The sequence below is a fragment of the Molossus molossus genome, unplaced genomic scaffold (assembly GCF_014108415.1).
Source record: "Molossus molossus isolate mMolMol1 unplaced genomic scaffold, mMolMol1.p scaffold_m16_p_6, whole genome shotgun sequence".
Taxonomy (NCBI): domain Eukaryota; kingdom Metazoa; phylum Chordata; class Mammalia; order Chiroptera; family Molossidae; genus Molossus; species Molossus molossus.
Window position 1 is genome coordinate 73,654,899 of NW_023425399.1, and position 14,528 is coordinate 73,669,426.

Sequence of the window (14,528 nt, forward strand, 5' to 3'; positions counted from 1 at the left end):
TTTATTTTATTAAAAAATCTTTTTTTCTTTATTGATTTTAGAGAGGGAGGAAGAGTGGGAGAGAGAGAGAGAAACATTGATGAGACAGAACATGGACTGTCCGCCTCCTGCATGCCTCCCCCACTGGGGAATCAGGCCCACAACTTGGGCATGTGCCCTGACCGGGAATCGAATTGGCGAACCTCTTGGTGCATGGGTTGATGCTCAACCACTGAGCCACACAGGCTGGGCTGATCCAAATTTCAAAAGGCCTTTAGCTGTTGAGTAAACATATTCTATTTAATTTCCTCTCTGTAGTTTAAATTCATTCACTAATTTTGTAAAATAAGTAAAATTAATCATTACTCATTACTTGTGAAAAATCTTTCAGATATCTGAATGGCATATAGTTCTCTCATTTAAGAACAAAGTGCCCTGGCTGGTATGGTTCAGCAGATAGAGCATCAGCCCACACACCAAAGGGTCTTGGGTTAGATTTCTGGTAAAGGGCACATACCTGGGTTGGCTGGTTTGGCTCAGCGGTTAGAGCAGTGGCCCGCAGGCCAAAGAGTTGTGGGTTTGATTCTGGTCTAGGGCATGTACCTTGTTTGTGGTTCAGTTCCTGGCCCTGGTCAGGGTTGTGTGGCGGGCAGCCAGTTGATGTGCCTCTCTCACATCGAGGTTTCTCTCTCTCCCTCTCCCTCCTTCCCTCTTATTTTATCTGAATATAAATGGAAAAATATCCTTGGGTGAGGATTAACGTTTGTTAAACAAAGAGCCATGTACTACATATCTTACACTACATTTAACCAAAGAATGAAGCTGTGTTTACATTTTAAATGATTCTCCACTGGAGAAAAGAAGACATAAAAAAATCCTAGCTACGTACTTTTGCCTTTATTTGACTCCCTGCCCCCGTCCACATTTCCCAACCCTTTTAATCTATTTCCATAAAACTGAAACTTAAAGTCTGATTAAAGTTTATCACTACTACATTAGGTAAGCTTCTATACAAAGCTGCTATGGTTCTGATTAAGTACAGTTCTTAATTTTAGCACAAAAATACATAAAACATTAAAGAGCTGCTACTTGTGAAACATATAATTTTCTTTAAGTAGTGAGAGGTGCTGTAGCAGCTTCAACTTTCATCATGGAGTTAGGCTGCTCAAACAGGTTCAAAAAGTTCTTCAGGTTTCTATTCAGATAGAGCTTCTCAGATCTATTTTAATAGCCTAAGATTGCTTATGACTGGTTTTATTCTAAAAATGCACTAAGTATACAAACATCAAGATGTAAAATACCAAATGAAAAAAATATACATTAATTTCCATGACATTTAAACAAACTTGAATGAAGCAATAGAAGATTCTTACCTGGAAGGTTGCCATCAGTTTCATCAGCACTAGGAAAACTAGCAACACTTGTAGAATCCGAAAGGTCCAAAAGTTTAGCACGCAATTGTTCGATATCACTCTCTTTACTAGCCAACTGCATCTGAAGCTCATTCCTATGTGTACATTCTTCTACCAATTGCTATTTTTGAAAAATACAAAGATAATATAAAGAGTCAAGAATAAACTTCCAGCATTAAGAAATTAAAAATTAATGGAAATATAAATAATTTAAAGTGGCTAAAACTAAAAAGTCACTGAAAACTTAATGAATGTTTACCACTACAGACTTCAATATAACTATAAATATGCAAGTTCTCTTCCTCAGGAATACATTGCTTAAGCTCCTTTTCTCCTTGCTTTAAATGAGTTTTTGTTTGTGCATCAAAACAAAAACAAAAACAAACACTTAAGACAACAGAAAATGCTTCTTCAGGGCTCCAAATGAAATTGTTTAAAGGGTACAGAGAGCTTCTCAGTAGGGTAAGATTTGTAAATGATAGAGTCAATGCTTGGATCTAAGGTTAAAAATAGAAACCATGTTCTCAATTTTGTGCTATCAACAACCAAGGAAGTATTCAAAAATCAAGTTTGACATTCTGGTTTCAAAAAAGTGAGTCCTGATTAGAAAAAATAAATATACAAAATATAGAAAATATAGCTCCCATATACCAAAACTTCTATCCCAACTACAGTCACTACAATACCAGCCATATCTCAATTTCAGTCTAAAACCAAACAGCAGGTGCTAATGGATAAAAATTATTCAACTTATGCCCAGCCGGTGTGGCTCAGTGGATTGAGCATTGTCCCAAGGACTGAGAGGTCCCGGTTCCATTCCTGGTCTGGGCACATGCCCGGGTTTCGGGCTCAATCCCTAGTAGGGGGCATGTAGGAGGCAGCCAATCGATGTTTCTCTCTCACACACCGGGTTTTGGGCTCAATCCCTAGTAGGGGTCATGTAGGAGGCAGCCAATCGATGTTTCTCTCTCACACAGATGTTTCTATCTCTCTCTCTCCCTTCCCCTCGCTCTAAAAAAAAATCAACAAAAACATATTTAAAAAAGTTATTCAACTTATAATGGTTAATAGACAACAAGACATCTTTCCAGTTTTTCAAGATCATGGTTCATATCAGAGTAATAATAATCAAACTGTGGAGAGTATAAACCAAAATATGCATTTTTATATAAAAAAATATTCTAAATAAGATTAATAGATAATACCTATATATAGTAACAATAATTTAACAAAATAAGAAAATAACCCTAAACACACACACACAAACCTTACCGCTTGCATGTCGTTCAGTTCCTTCTGATGCTTCACTACCATCTGGTTGAATTTCTCTCTTTCTTGGTTGAGTTCCAGTTGTAGCTTTCGATTTTCCTTTTCTTTCTTCCTCAGGTCCTGTGTATTAGCTTTCTTTCTATCAATTTTAAAATCTTTTCGATTCATTATTTCTGCCAACTTGTTAACAGCCTATTCAAATATTAAAATATTATTAGTAGGAATTATGGTATAGCCATCCAATTTAAATTTCCACCAAAAATGTATTTTTCCTTCAAAATCAGGAAGTGCGACTTTCTTGTGCATAAAAATTAGGATAACCTAATGAAGGTTGGAACATGATTAACATGTAGCACAAGTAACAATTAACTGACTTACCTCATTGTTCAAATGTAAGAACCAGACAAGCTTGCAAAAGTCATTTATCATTCAACAATTATTCAGCACTTATATTGTATGTGACACTCTGCTAGGTACTAGATATAAAGATAGTAAATACAGATATGCCCCAGAGGTATTCTAGTCTGGTGGAGGAGCCAGACAAGCAAGCATTACAGTAGAGTAGTAAGTAAGAAGAAAGAGGCACATAAAGGTGCTATAGGAGCTGTACCTAACTGAGAGTTGGTGAAGTAGGGAAGACTTCCTTAAGGACTTGCATTATGTGTCCACTTATGTTTCTTAAGAGGCAAAAAGAAGTTGGATAAGCAAAAATATGGTATGAAGGAGTGGAGGCAAAGATGGCATTACAATCACAGGAAATAGTACATGGGCAAAAAGGCCTAAGATAATATTTTTCCTTTGGACAAGTAGGAAAGTAGGGGGATAGGGCAACCTGAGCAGACCATACTGAGACCCTTTTGAAAAAGAAAGGAATGTAAATAAGGTTGAGGATAACATCTTTTACCAGAAGGAAAAAATATAATAAAAAAGAGAACTGTTAAAAGCATGTATAATTAGCTACAGAAATTGTAAAACATAAATCATGGTATACTTGTTACACGGTAATGTTAAAAAAAGAAATCAGAGATTTTCCATTAAGACAGACAAAAACCCCTAACTACTATTATTTCCATATAGATTAAGTCCCATCTAGGACGAGAAGCCCAGTAAAAGCTTACTTCATTAAATTCATAAATGCATATTTGTGATTTTTTTCTAATAGTAAGTCTAATATTACAAGAAAAATTAAATATAGAGATATATTATGAAGACAGTGGAAAGCCCTTGTAATATCACCCCCTCAAAGACCAACTCTGCTAAAACCTTCTCTTTTCTTTCACTCTACTGGGTGTATATTCTTCTAAACATTTCCCTATGTATATAATAAGTAGATTCCATACATATTTAAATTTAAATGGAATCATGCTATACATTCTTTGCTGCAACATGCTTTTTTAAAAAATCCTCACCTGAGGATATTTTTTTCCACTGATTTTTAGAGAAAGAGTGGAAGGGAGGGAGTGAAGGGAAAGGGGGAAAGAGAGAGAGAGGGAGGGAGAGAAAGAGACAGACAGGGAGAAAGGCCTCCAGAATGTTGAAATATGGGGCTAGGGATTTAACCTAAATCCAAGGTACATGCCCTTGACAGGGAATTTAACCTGTGACGCTTCGGTGTTCTCGTCAACACTCTACTACTGAGCCACATTGGCCAGGGCGCAATACGCTTTTAAATTTAATATTATTTCACAAATCACAAAAATGCCATTTCCCCATGTCATTACTTATACATCTACTTCATTTATTTTCAGTGGATCCATTGCATTCCACTGTATGGATGTATCATGGTTTATCAATAGATGGGTGGTTGGGTTATTTTTATTTTTTCACTATTAAAGTATATAAATAAATTTCCCTACATTCTTGCCAAAGCTGAGTATCATTTCACTTATTTTATTTTATTTAGTTACTGATTAGAGAGAGAGAGAGAGAGAGAGAGAGAGAGAAACATCGATGAGAGAGAACATCAAATGGCCACCTCCTGCATGCCCCCCTACTGGGGATCTGGCCCACAACCTGAACATGTGCCTTGACCAGGAACTGAACTGGTGACTTCTTGGTGCATGGGTTGATGCCCAACCACAGAGCCACACCTGCCGGGCTAGTATCATTTCATTTAAACCTGCTCATTTGACTGTCAAAAAGATACCTCATTTAAATTTCTATTTCTTTGTTATTGTGGTTGAGCTTTTAAAAAACCATTACTGTTTTTCTCTCAAATGTCCCTTACTTCTTTTTTTCTATTCAATTGTCTTTTTCTTTCTTTCTTTTTTTTTTATCCTCACCTGAGGACAATTTTCCTTTTTTTGTTCAGATAGAGTGGGAGGGAGAGAGAGGAAGAGAGAGAGAGAAACATTGAAGTGAAAGGGACACAACAAGTGGCTGCCTCCTGCACGACCCAACCAGAGCCGGGAACAAACTGCAACCGAGGTACGCGCCCTTAGCGGGAACCGAACGGGGGTCTCTGCGCTGCAGGCTGACGCTCTAACCACTGAGCAAAACTGGCGAGGGCTGAATTGTCTTTTTCTTATTTGCTGATGCTCTTTATACATTTATCTATATTTGTTATAAATATTCTTCCTAGTTTGTTTTCTTTCAACTTATATTATCTTGGGCTCCACAGACCTGCATTTTCATGTAATAAATGTCAACCTTTTTCTTCATGCTCTCTGCTTTGGTATAAAGGGAAGTAAAACCTCCACTGAAGGATTTTAAACAGATAAGGACATTTGTGGAAGATTTGTGCAACATAAAGGATTATTAAACGGGAGAGTGGATTAGTGGTAAAGGATCTATTATAATAATTTAATACAAAGTAGAAAATATTCATTTTGCTGTAAAAATTTCGTATAACGACAAGGTATCAAGTTTTAGTGTGCAAAAATCTGATCTAGCTGCATCATTAAACACAAAACAAAATGATATATCCACCCCTATATGGTTTCTTGTTCATTCTCAATTCTTTTCTCTTGGCTTCAATCAATGTTTTCTCTTCAAAGTTTTCAAAGTGTCAATTAGAGGTCTTCTATACAATCTAAAACACAGTCAAATGACTAGACCAATTAGCTTTCTTAACTCAAGTGAAATCTTATTTCCTGAATAAATTTTCTATATTTAATGAAGAAAGACTATTATTACATTATTTGTTGCAATGAAAAGCTTGAATCTTATAATCTCAATTTTAAGAAAAAGTACATAAAAGTATTAACTTCTGAATACTCAATACTCAAATACAAATATGGAAAAGGCTGAGCACAAGTACCTGTGTTTTAAGGGTTCGTTCTGTACTGATATTCTTTTCATAGGTAGCCTTAAGATTACTGATCTCCTCCTCTTTCTTCAATTTATAATCTGTCAACAAATTATATAAAATGTTATTGTATGGCATTAATTACTTTCATTTCTGCACTCCAAATCAGCAATGTCCTTAATTATCAAATTAGTATACACTATAAAGGAACTTTCAGTAACTTCAAAAAGATATTTTTCCCAGCTTTACTGAGGTATAATTGACAAAATTATAAGATATTTAAAGTATATATTATGATGAGATATATGGGGTGGGCAAAAGTAGATTTACAGTTATATAAAAATAATAATAATACAAAAATAAACTCACATACTCACAACTATAAACCTACTTTTGCCTACCCCATACATACATTGTGAAAAGATTCTCCTCTTCCCCACTGAGTTAACATACCCATCACCTCACAGATCTACCTTATTTTTTAAGGAGGAGAATATTTAAATTCTTTAAAAAACATTTTTTTTTTTTTTTAACTTTTATTGTTTTGAGAGAGGGAGGAAGGGAGAGGGAGAGAGAGAAACATCGATGAGAGAGAACATTGATTGGCTGCCTCCTGCATGCTCCCCACTAGGGATTTGGCTCACAACGTGGACATGTGCCCTGACCGGGAACTGCACCGGTGAATTCTTGGTGCATGGGTTGATGCTCAATCACTAAGCCACACTGGCTGAGCTAAGTTCTTTTTTTTTTAAATCCTCACCTGAGGATATTTTTCTTTTTATCCTCAGATAGAGTGGGAGGGAAGGAGGGAGACAGAGAGAGAGAGAGACATCGACTGGTTGTCGATGATCCTGACCAGGGCCAGGGATGAACTGCTACCAAGGTATGTACCCTTGACCAAAATCAAACCCGAGACTCACTGGTCCAAGGACTGACGCTCTAACCGCTCAGCCAAACTGGCCAGGGCAACATTTAAGTTCTACTAAGATAATTCTTAAGTCTAAATAAGTTATTAATATATAAAAACAAATATTTCCAAGCCTAACAAATAATATAAACAGCTAAAGACTTACTCTGCAATGATTTGATGTTATGCTTAAAAAAAAAAAAACAAACCTACCTTCCTCTGATTTCCTCATTTTATCAGTTAGCTCTTCATTTTCTTTTCTTAATAATTCAATATCTTTGGTTAGCATGCTGTTCATTTCCTCGAGCTAAACAAAGCACACAAAAGTTTAAGCTATAATCTCGTTGCTAGCCTTATATTTAAAGCAATAACCTTTAAAAAAAAAAAAAAACTTTCCTTTTTCCATAAATAACACTGCAAAAAAGCCTCATTTCAAGTTTAAATATGTGACTATAATTAATTTAAAATATTTAAAAACAATTGTTAGCTTCCAAAAATGATTTCAGTGTGTGTGTGTGTGTGTGTGTGTGTGTGTATGCATGCACAGATACGTACGTATATATAGATGAATAAAGGACAAAAATGTAATGGAAAAAGAACTAGACTGGAAACTAGAAACATTTCCATTTAGTTTTCTAGCTCTGTGATCCTTAGCAAGTCATAATCTTTCTGAGTCTCAGTTTCTTCATCTGAATAATGATGAGCATGACAATTAAAAACATTTGATTGATTACTTTTAGTAAGGTACTTATTCACCACTCTATGAATATTATCTAATTTAATCTTCATAAGAATCTGTGGAATAGTATTATTATTTCTGTTTTACAGATGAAGAACCTGAGGCTTGGAGAAGTTAAAGCAAACTGCCAAGACCATGTCACTTCTTAGGGACAAAGCTGGGATTTGAACCCAGGCCTGCTTACACCAGAGTACTCGATGGTGGCTTCAAAAGAAGAAAAATCTCTCTAACTCCCCTTTCTAGACCCATGATCTATTTCAGACTATACTACAAATTTCAGGAATAGGTAACTGTTTGTAGTACTAGTTTTTCTATAATAGATGTGTAGATATCCACAAAGAATTCATCATCCCAAAATAGTTTTTCTGAATTTTAGAGAATTCTGGCCATAAAATCAGTTCCAATGTTTTAAGACAATACAATAAATGAATTTAAACTAAGCATTTCTTCACATAAAATATATTAAGATCTATAGCCAAAAGGAAATAAAACCCCAATACAATAAAATTCAATTCTTAGTAACTGTTTTGAATTATATAAACTATACATGAGTACAGATTGACCACTGTATATAAGTAAATATGCATGCACACACACTTATCCCTTAAACGTTAAGATGCAACCTATTTTGATTTAAAATTTTAGTCATATAATTTACCTGACTATCAGCACTTACCCGACTAACAGTGTGATCTTTATCTGTAATCTCCTGTCTATTTCTTGAAGCAGCTTTCTTGCTTTCTTGGGTCAATTCAAAGTACTGTTCCTCTAAAAGCCCTCGAGCCAACTGCTCAGACTCAGCTTTTGTTTCTGCTAGATCCAACTGAGTAGCAAGAGTTTCTCTGCAACACATTTTTAAGAGAAATGGATACAAACAAATTCAGTTCATTCTTCCAATTTAACCATATGCTTAAAAGCACAATTTACAACTTCTTCATTCTTGCAAAGTGATTGCCATGAACATTCTCATGGTTAATGAAGTCATGCGAGCTGGTTTGTCTTCTCACAAAGGTAAGTGAACTCAAAATCAACTCTTCTAAAACCTGAGACTTAGCATATCTTACATCCAACTACCATTATACAGCCTGACCCATTCTTTTTTAAAAACTGATATTTTAGAGAGGGAGGGAGGAAGAAAGAGAAAGTGAGGGAGAGAGAGAGAGAAACATCAACGTGAGACAGATATATCAATTAGTTGCCTCCTGAACATGTCCCTGTTAGGGATTGAACCCACAAGCTAGGTATGTGCCCTGGCCAGGAATAGAACCCGTGACCCTCTGGGACATGGAACAGCGTTCCAACCAACTGAGACACCTTGCTAGGGCAGTAAAGAACTCTTTAATGTTGTACCTGCTATTGTGCTTAACTAAAGTAATAAAGCAATGATGGCAAGCAGTCTACTGGAATTTGTTGTGGATTTGGAATAGAACTTAGCATGGCACAGGGAAAAAGTCACTAGCTTATAAATCAAGAGGCCAGACTTAAGCCCTTATCTCTGTTCTATCACTAACTAACTAGACAGGAACATTGGGCAAGTTCTTTTTACTTCCGGAAGCTCAACTTAATCAACTCTGTAAAATAAGAGAGTTAAATTAAATTATTTTTGAGGTCCCTTCCAGCTCTGAAATTCAATGAGGTTATGAAGACTTGAATAAATTTGTAAACCATTATAAACTATTCTAGGAATGCTCTTTGGGAATTACACTTTAAGGCTTTTCAGAAAGCACTGACATTCAGATCAGGACCAGATCATTCAGTTTGCCTGCTCTTTTTCCCCCAAAAGACTCTCTTCAATAAGCTATTCTGGTCATGACTGTTCCTCTGTATATATCAGGCTCAATAAGTGTCTGCCAAATGAATACCTTCCACCTGTTTTCTAGTAAGGGGTGTTGCAAATAGAATTTCCTGTCTCAGGCCTAAAAAGAGAGATATAATAACTACAAAAAGTAAAAATAAAAAGAGAGCGAATATTCATTCATTTGTTCAACAAATATTTATCTGAATACTACCATGTGCTAAATTCTGTTCTAGGAATTAAGGCAGGCAGCAGTAATACAGCTGCTGGCCTCAGAAAGCATAATTAGTGGGGTGACACAGACAATTTTTAAAAATGAAGTAATACATAGTATGTCATAGAGAACAATAAAAGAAGGTGTTAGAATGAACAATATATAGTATGCCAGAGAAGAATAAAAATAAAGGTGGAAGAATGTCCTTACGACATAAAATGCGGTCACTATTTTATGTAGGGTGATCTAGAAGTCTTTTCTGCTAAGAAGCATTTGAGAAGAGAGATGAAATAAGAGAGTAAGCCACGTAAGTACCTGGAAATACAGTGTCTGGGCAGAGGAAGCATCTAATAACAAATGCACTAAGGTTGGTCTGAAGGAAGCTATTGTGAGTAGAGTGAGAGATGAAGAAAAGCTGTGAGAGAAAGGCGTGGGGGATGGGTGAGAAGAACAGACATTATAAGGCTTTCTAAAACAATATAGAAACTTTGGCTATTATTCTGAGTGTCCTGTTTTAAAAATTCTGGCTTGGGACTTCTGGTCAAGATGGTGGTGAAGGTAAACACGCTACTTGTCTCCTCCCACAACCACATCAAAATTACAACTAAACTACAGAACAGCTAAACTACATCCTTCAGAACTGCCTGAAATGGAGCTGAATGAAGTCCTACAACTACAAAATTATAGAAGAAGCCAATGAGTCATAGGTTTGATTCTGGTCAGGGGAACGTACCTTAGTTGCGGTTCGTCCCTAGTCCTCATCAGGGTTGTGCGGGGGGCAACCAGTCAACGTGTCCCTCAAACATCGATGCTTCTCTCTCTCTCTCTCCCTCTATCTTCCTCCCTCCCATTCTTTCTGAAGATAAATAGAAAAATATCCTTGGGTGAGGATTAAAAAAAAAATGCAAAAGGTTAAAGACAAAGAGAGAATCTTAAAGCAGCAAGAGAAAATCAACAGTTAGTTACCTACAATGGAGCTCCCATAAGACTATGAGCTGATTTCTCAAAAGAAACTTTGCAGGCCAGAATGGAGTGGCAAGAAATATTTAAAGTGATGAAAAGCAAGGACCTACAACCAAGATTACTGTATCCTGCAAAGCTGTCACTTAGAATAAATGGCCATATAAAGAGTTTCTCAGACAAGAAAAAGCTAAAGGAGTTCACCACCACCAATCAAACCAGTATTATATGAAATGTTGATGGGTCTTCTTGAAGAAGATAAAAAAAATATGAACAATTGCCCTGGCTGGTTTGGCTCAGCGGTTAGAGCATCGGCTTGCAGTCCAGAGATCCAGGTTCGGTTCCCGCTAAGGGCGTGTACCTCAGTTGCAGTTTGTCCCCGGCCCTGGTTGGTTGTGCAGGTGGCAGCCACTTGATGTGTTCCTTTCATGTCGATGTTTCTCTCTCTCTCTCTTCCTCTCTCTCCCTCCCACTCTATCTGAACAAAAAGTGGAAAAATGTCCTTGGGTGAGGATAAAATAAATATGAACAATAGAATGGCAATAAATACATATCTATCAACAACTGAATCTACAAACAAAATGAGCAAGCAGAACAGACACAGACTCACAGAGAACTTTTTGTTGGTTGCCAGATGGGAGGGAGGTTGGGGGGGGAGGGTGAGTGAAAAAGACAAAGGGATTAGGAAGTACAAATTGGTTGTTAGACTGGTGAACCTCAAAGTGAAGGGGGTAGGTGGGTCGGGAAGAGAGAAACCAAAGAACTTATATGCATATATGCATAACCAATAGATACAAACAATAGCGTGGGGAAGGCAGGAAAGGGGCAGGAGTGGGGAGGAGGGGAGGTAAATACGCCACAGGAGAAAAAAGGAGGGACATCTGTAATACATTCAACAATAAATATAAGTTTTTAAAAAAAAGAAGAAAAATTCTGGCTGCTGTATTAAAATCAGACACTAGGGGGACAATGGCAGAAACAGGAATACTAGTTAGAAAAGTACTAAAATAATCAAGATTGGAAATGACATTTCGGATCAGATCGGTAAATGGTACAAATGAACAGATCAGATTCTGGACATATTTTTTAGTTATAGTTAGGAGAATTTTTTTATGGACTGCATGAACAAAATTTTAAAAAGATTCTAGAATGATTTTAAGTTTTTAACTTAAATAACTGGGAATAATAGAATTACTAATACTGAAATGAAAAAGATAGGAAGGAGCCGACTGGCAAAGTTAGGGAATCAGGAATTTTTCTGAACATGTTACATATGAGATGCTTATTAAACACTCAAGTGGAGATGTCAAATAGACAACTTAATATACAAGTCTGGAATTCAGGGGAGAACATACTAGTACATTGATGCTATTTAAAGTTGTGAGGCTGGATAAGAACAAGCGGGAGTACTCCCTCGAGCCCTCCAAACTTTAAAGGTCTCAGAGATGGGAAGGGACAAAGGAGCAAAGGAGGTTGAGAAACAGTAGCCAGTTCAAGAAGAGGAAAATAACATGATGTCACAAAGCCAAGTGAAGAACTTTTGTCAAGACAGAGTAATCAACTATGTCAACTGCTGATGTTAAATAAGATAAGGGCTGAGAACTGACTACTGTCTTTAACTTTAGGAAGTTACCAGTGACCTTGAGAAGGGCTATTTTAGTAGAGTGATGTGTGCAAATATTTGACTGGAGTAAGCTCGAGAGAGAATGGGTGAAGAGGACCTTAAGAGAAATGGTATGTCACTTTCAGGACATTTGCTACAAAAGGAAATAGAAAAATGAGATGGTAGTTGGAAGAGGATAGGCAGTTAAAAGAGGGTTACTTAAAAAAAAAAAACATATGTTTTTACTGATTTTTTTTTAGAGAGAAACATTGATGTGAGAGAAATACATTGATTGGTTGCCTCCTGCATGTTCCCTACTGGGGAGCAAGGGTGAAACCTGGGCATAGTCCCTGACCGGAAATCAAACTGGGACTTCTCAGTCTACCGGACGGCACTCAATCCACTGAGTCACACTGGCTGGGAAAAAGAAGGTTACTTTTTAAGGAGATATCTGCCTGTATGTTTATATAACAATAGAAATGACTATAGAAAGGAAAAAACTGATGTAGGAAAGACAAGAGAATTACTGACTGGAGTCATATTTGTACATAGGCAGCAAGTGATGGGATAGAAGGGTTATCTTTAGGCAAAAGCACATTTTTGCCATTTACATCAATCAGAAGGAAGTCAGGAGTTATAGTACAGATGTACACAGGTTAGTAGCTATGGTGGTGAGAGAGAGTACATGCTCTCCAACATCTAGGGAGTAAGGCTATTTGCTGAGTTATGAGGATAGGTTGCTGAAGATCTTAGGAGACAGAAGGTATAAAATAGTTCTCTAGAAGAGTAGGTGGATTAATATATTAGGTAAAGATAGGAAATACTACCACTGGTAAGCCTATGACTACTAGGGGTGAGTCTGTGCTATTATATTGCAGGGCTTCAGATGGATAACATGTCCTCATCTGGGGTTACCACTTTGCATCAATTCAGAATAAAGCACTGAAGTTATACTTTAAAGTGCCAGAAAACTTATTTACCTCAAATTACATTTCTATCCCAGGCTGTGAAACTGTGCAAGAGACAGCAAAGAAGGAGATGGTTCAGGGTAAAATTACCTGCAACTATTTTCATCTGGGTTTCCTTCACAACTCTCCATAGTGAAAGACCTGTCTTTATTGCTGTTTATGGCCAATCTCTCACCTTCCCCCTGCTCCCCCATCTCCTTAAAAAATTTTTTTATCAACAATTCCCAATTCTTCTACATTATGAGATTATAGGCAGGGGCTTTGTTCTTGTCACTGCTACATTCCAAATGCCTATAAAAGTCTTTGGCCCACAGAAAGTGCTCAGAAATTTTGTTTGAATCAAAGAATAGATAGTCCAGCTAGTGTGGCTCAGTGGTTGAGCATTGACCCATGCACCAAGAGGCCGCCGGTTCAATTCCCAGTCAGGACACATGCCCAGGTTGTGGACCAGATCCCCAGTGGAGGAGGCAGCCATCGATGTTTCTCTCTCTCCCTCTCACTTCCTCTTTCTCTCTCACTTCCTCTTTCTCTAAAATCAATAAAGGGAAAAAAAGAATAGATATGCATGCATCTTTTCCCACTCTGATTTCCTTCTCCTGTCTTACTTAAATATGCTCGAATATCTGCTCTCTTTAATAAAAAAGAAATGGCTCTCCTTCACACTTTCCTCTAGCTATTGCTGCATTTCCTTGCTTTAACAACCATGTTTCTAGAATTTTTCATTTGAAAAATATTTATTGGGCATCTACAATATTCTAGGTGCAATTCAAGGTGCTAGGATTAGAGTTAAGAACAAAACATTAGAAAATTCCTTTCTTCACTGAGCTTAAGTTCTGGTGGAAAAATAAAAATAATCAAGAAAATAAGTAAGCAAATTCTAATCAAGAAAATAAGCAAGCAAATTCTACAATATAGTAGGAGGGAATAGTGTACAGAGAAAAATAAAACAGGGAAGAAAGTATTGAACTGGACTGTGACGTTATAGGTTGGTGCGGGGGATATTTGCAATTTAAAAAAGGGCGTTCAGGGAAGGGTTCTCTGAGATGACATTTATACCTAGACTTGAAGAGGGTGAAGAAGCAAGCCATGTAGATATTCAAAAGAAACTGTTCTAGGCAGAGGGAAGAGCAAGTCCAAATGCCCTGAGGAAAAAATGTAACTGACTGATTTAATAAATAGTAAGGAGGTCAATGTGGCTGTTATATACACTGTCTCTACTTCTACCCTTCCCATGTCTCAATTCACTTTCGTATCTATTCTCATCAGTATTTATGAATTGTTCTCATCAAGGTACCAAACAATCTTAAATATAATGGACAACTTATTTTTTCTTGACCTTTCTGAATATTTGGCATTTTAAATTACTTTCTCTTTTTTGAAATATTCTATTCCCCTAGAGTTTGTGATACCCTAACTGTGGTTTTCTCCTTGTATT

The 14,528-nt window shown here is 36.8% G+C and overlaps 1 protein-coding gene across 6 annotated transcripts in view; it reads right to left on the reverse strand.

The window, feature by feature from the left end:
* The window catches only part of ROCK1 (Rho associated coiled-coil containing protein kinase 1), a 186,881-nt gene that overhangs the window by 15,810 nt on the left and 156,543 nt on the right, over positions 1-14,528 (reverse strand). For all 6 annotated transcript variants that reach the window (XM_036245219.1, XM_036245220.1, XM_036245221.1 and 3 more), the window contains 5 exons: positions 8,230-8,395; positions 7,028-7,121; positions 5,920-6,008; positions 2,664-2,852; positions 1,353-1,512 (listed from right to left, as the gene is read on the reverse strand). In XM_036245219.1, coding sequence (XP_036101112.1) covers positions 1,353-1,512; positions 2,664-2,852; positions 5,920-6,008; positions 7,028-7,121; positions 8,230-8,395 — 698 coding nt within the window. The remainder of the gene's footprint in view (positions 1-1,352; positions 1,513-2,663; positions 2,853-5,919; positions 6,009-7,027; positions 7,122-8,229; positions 8,396-14,528) is intronic.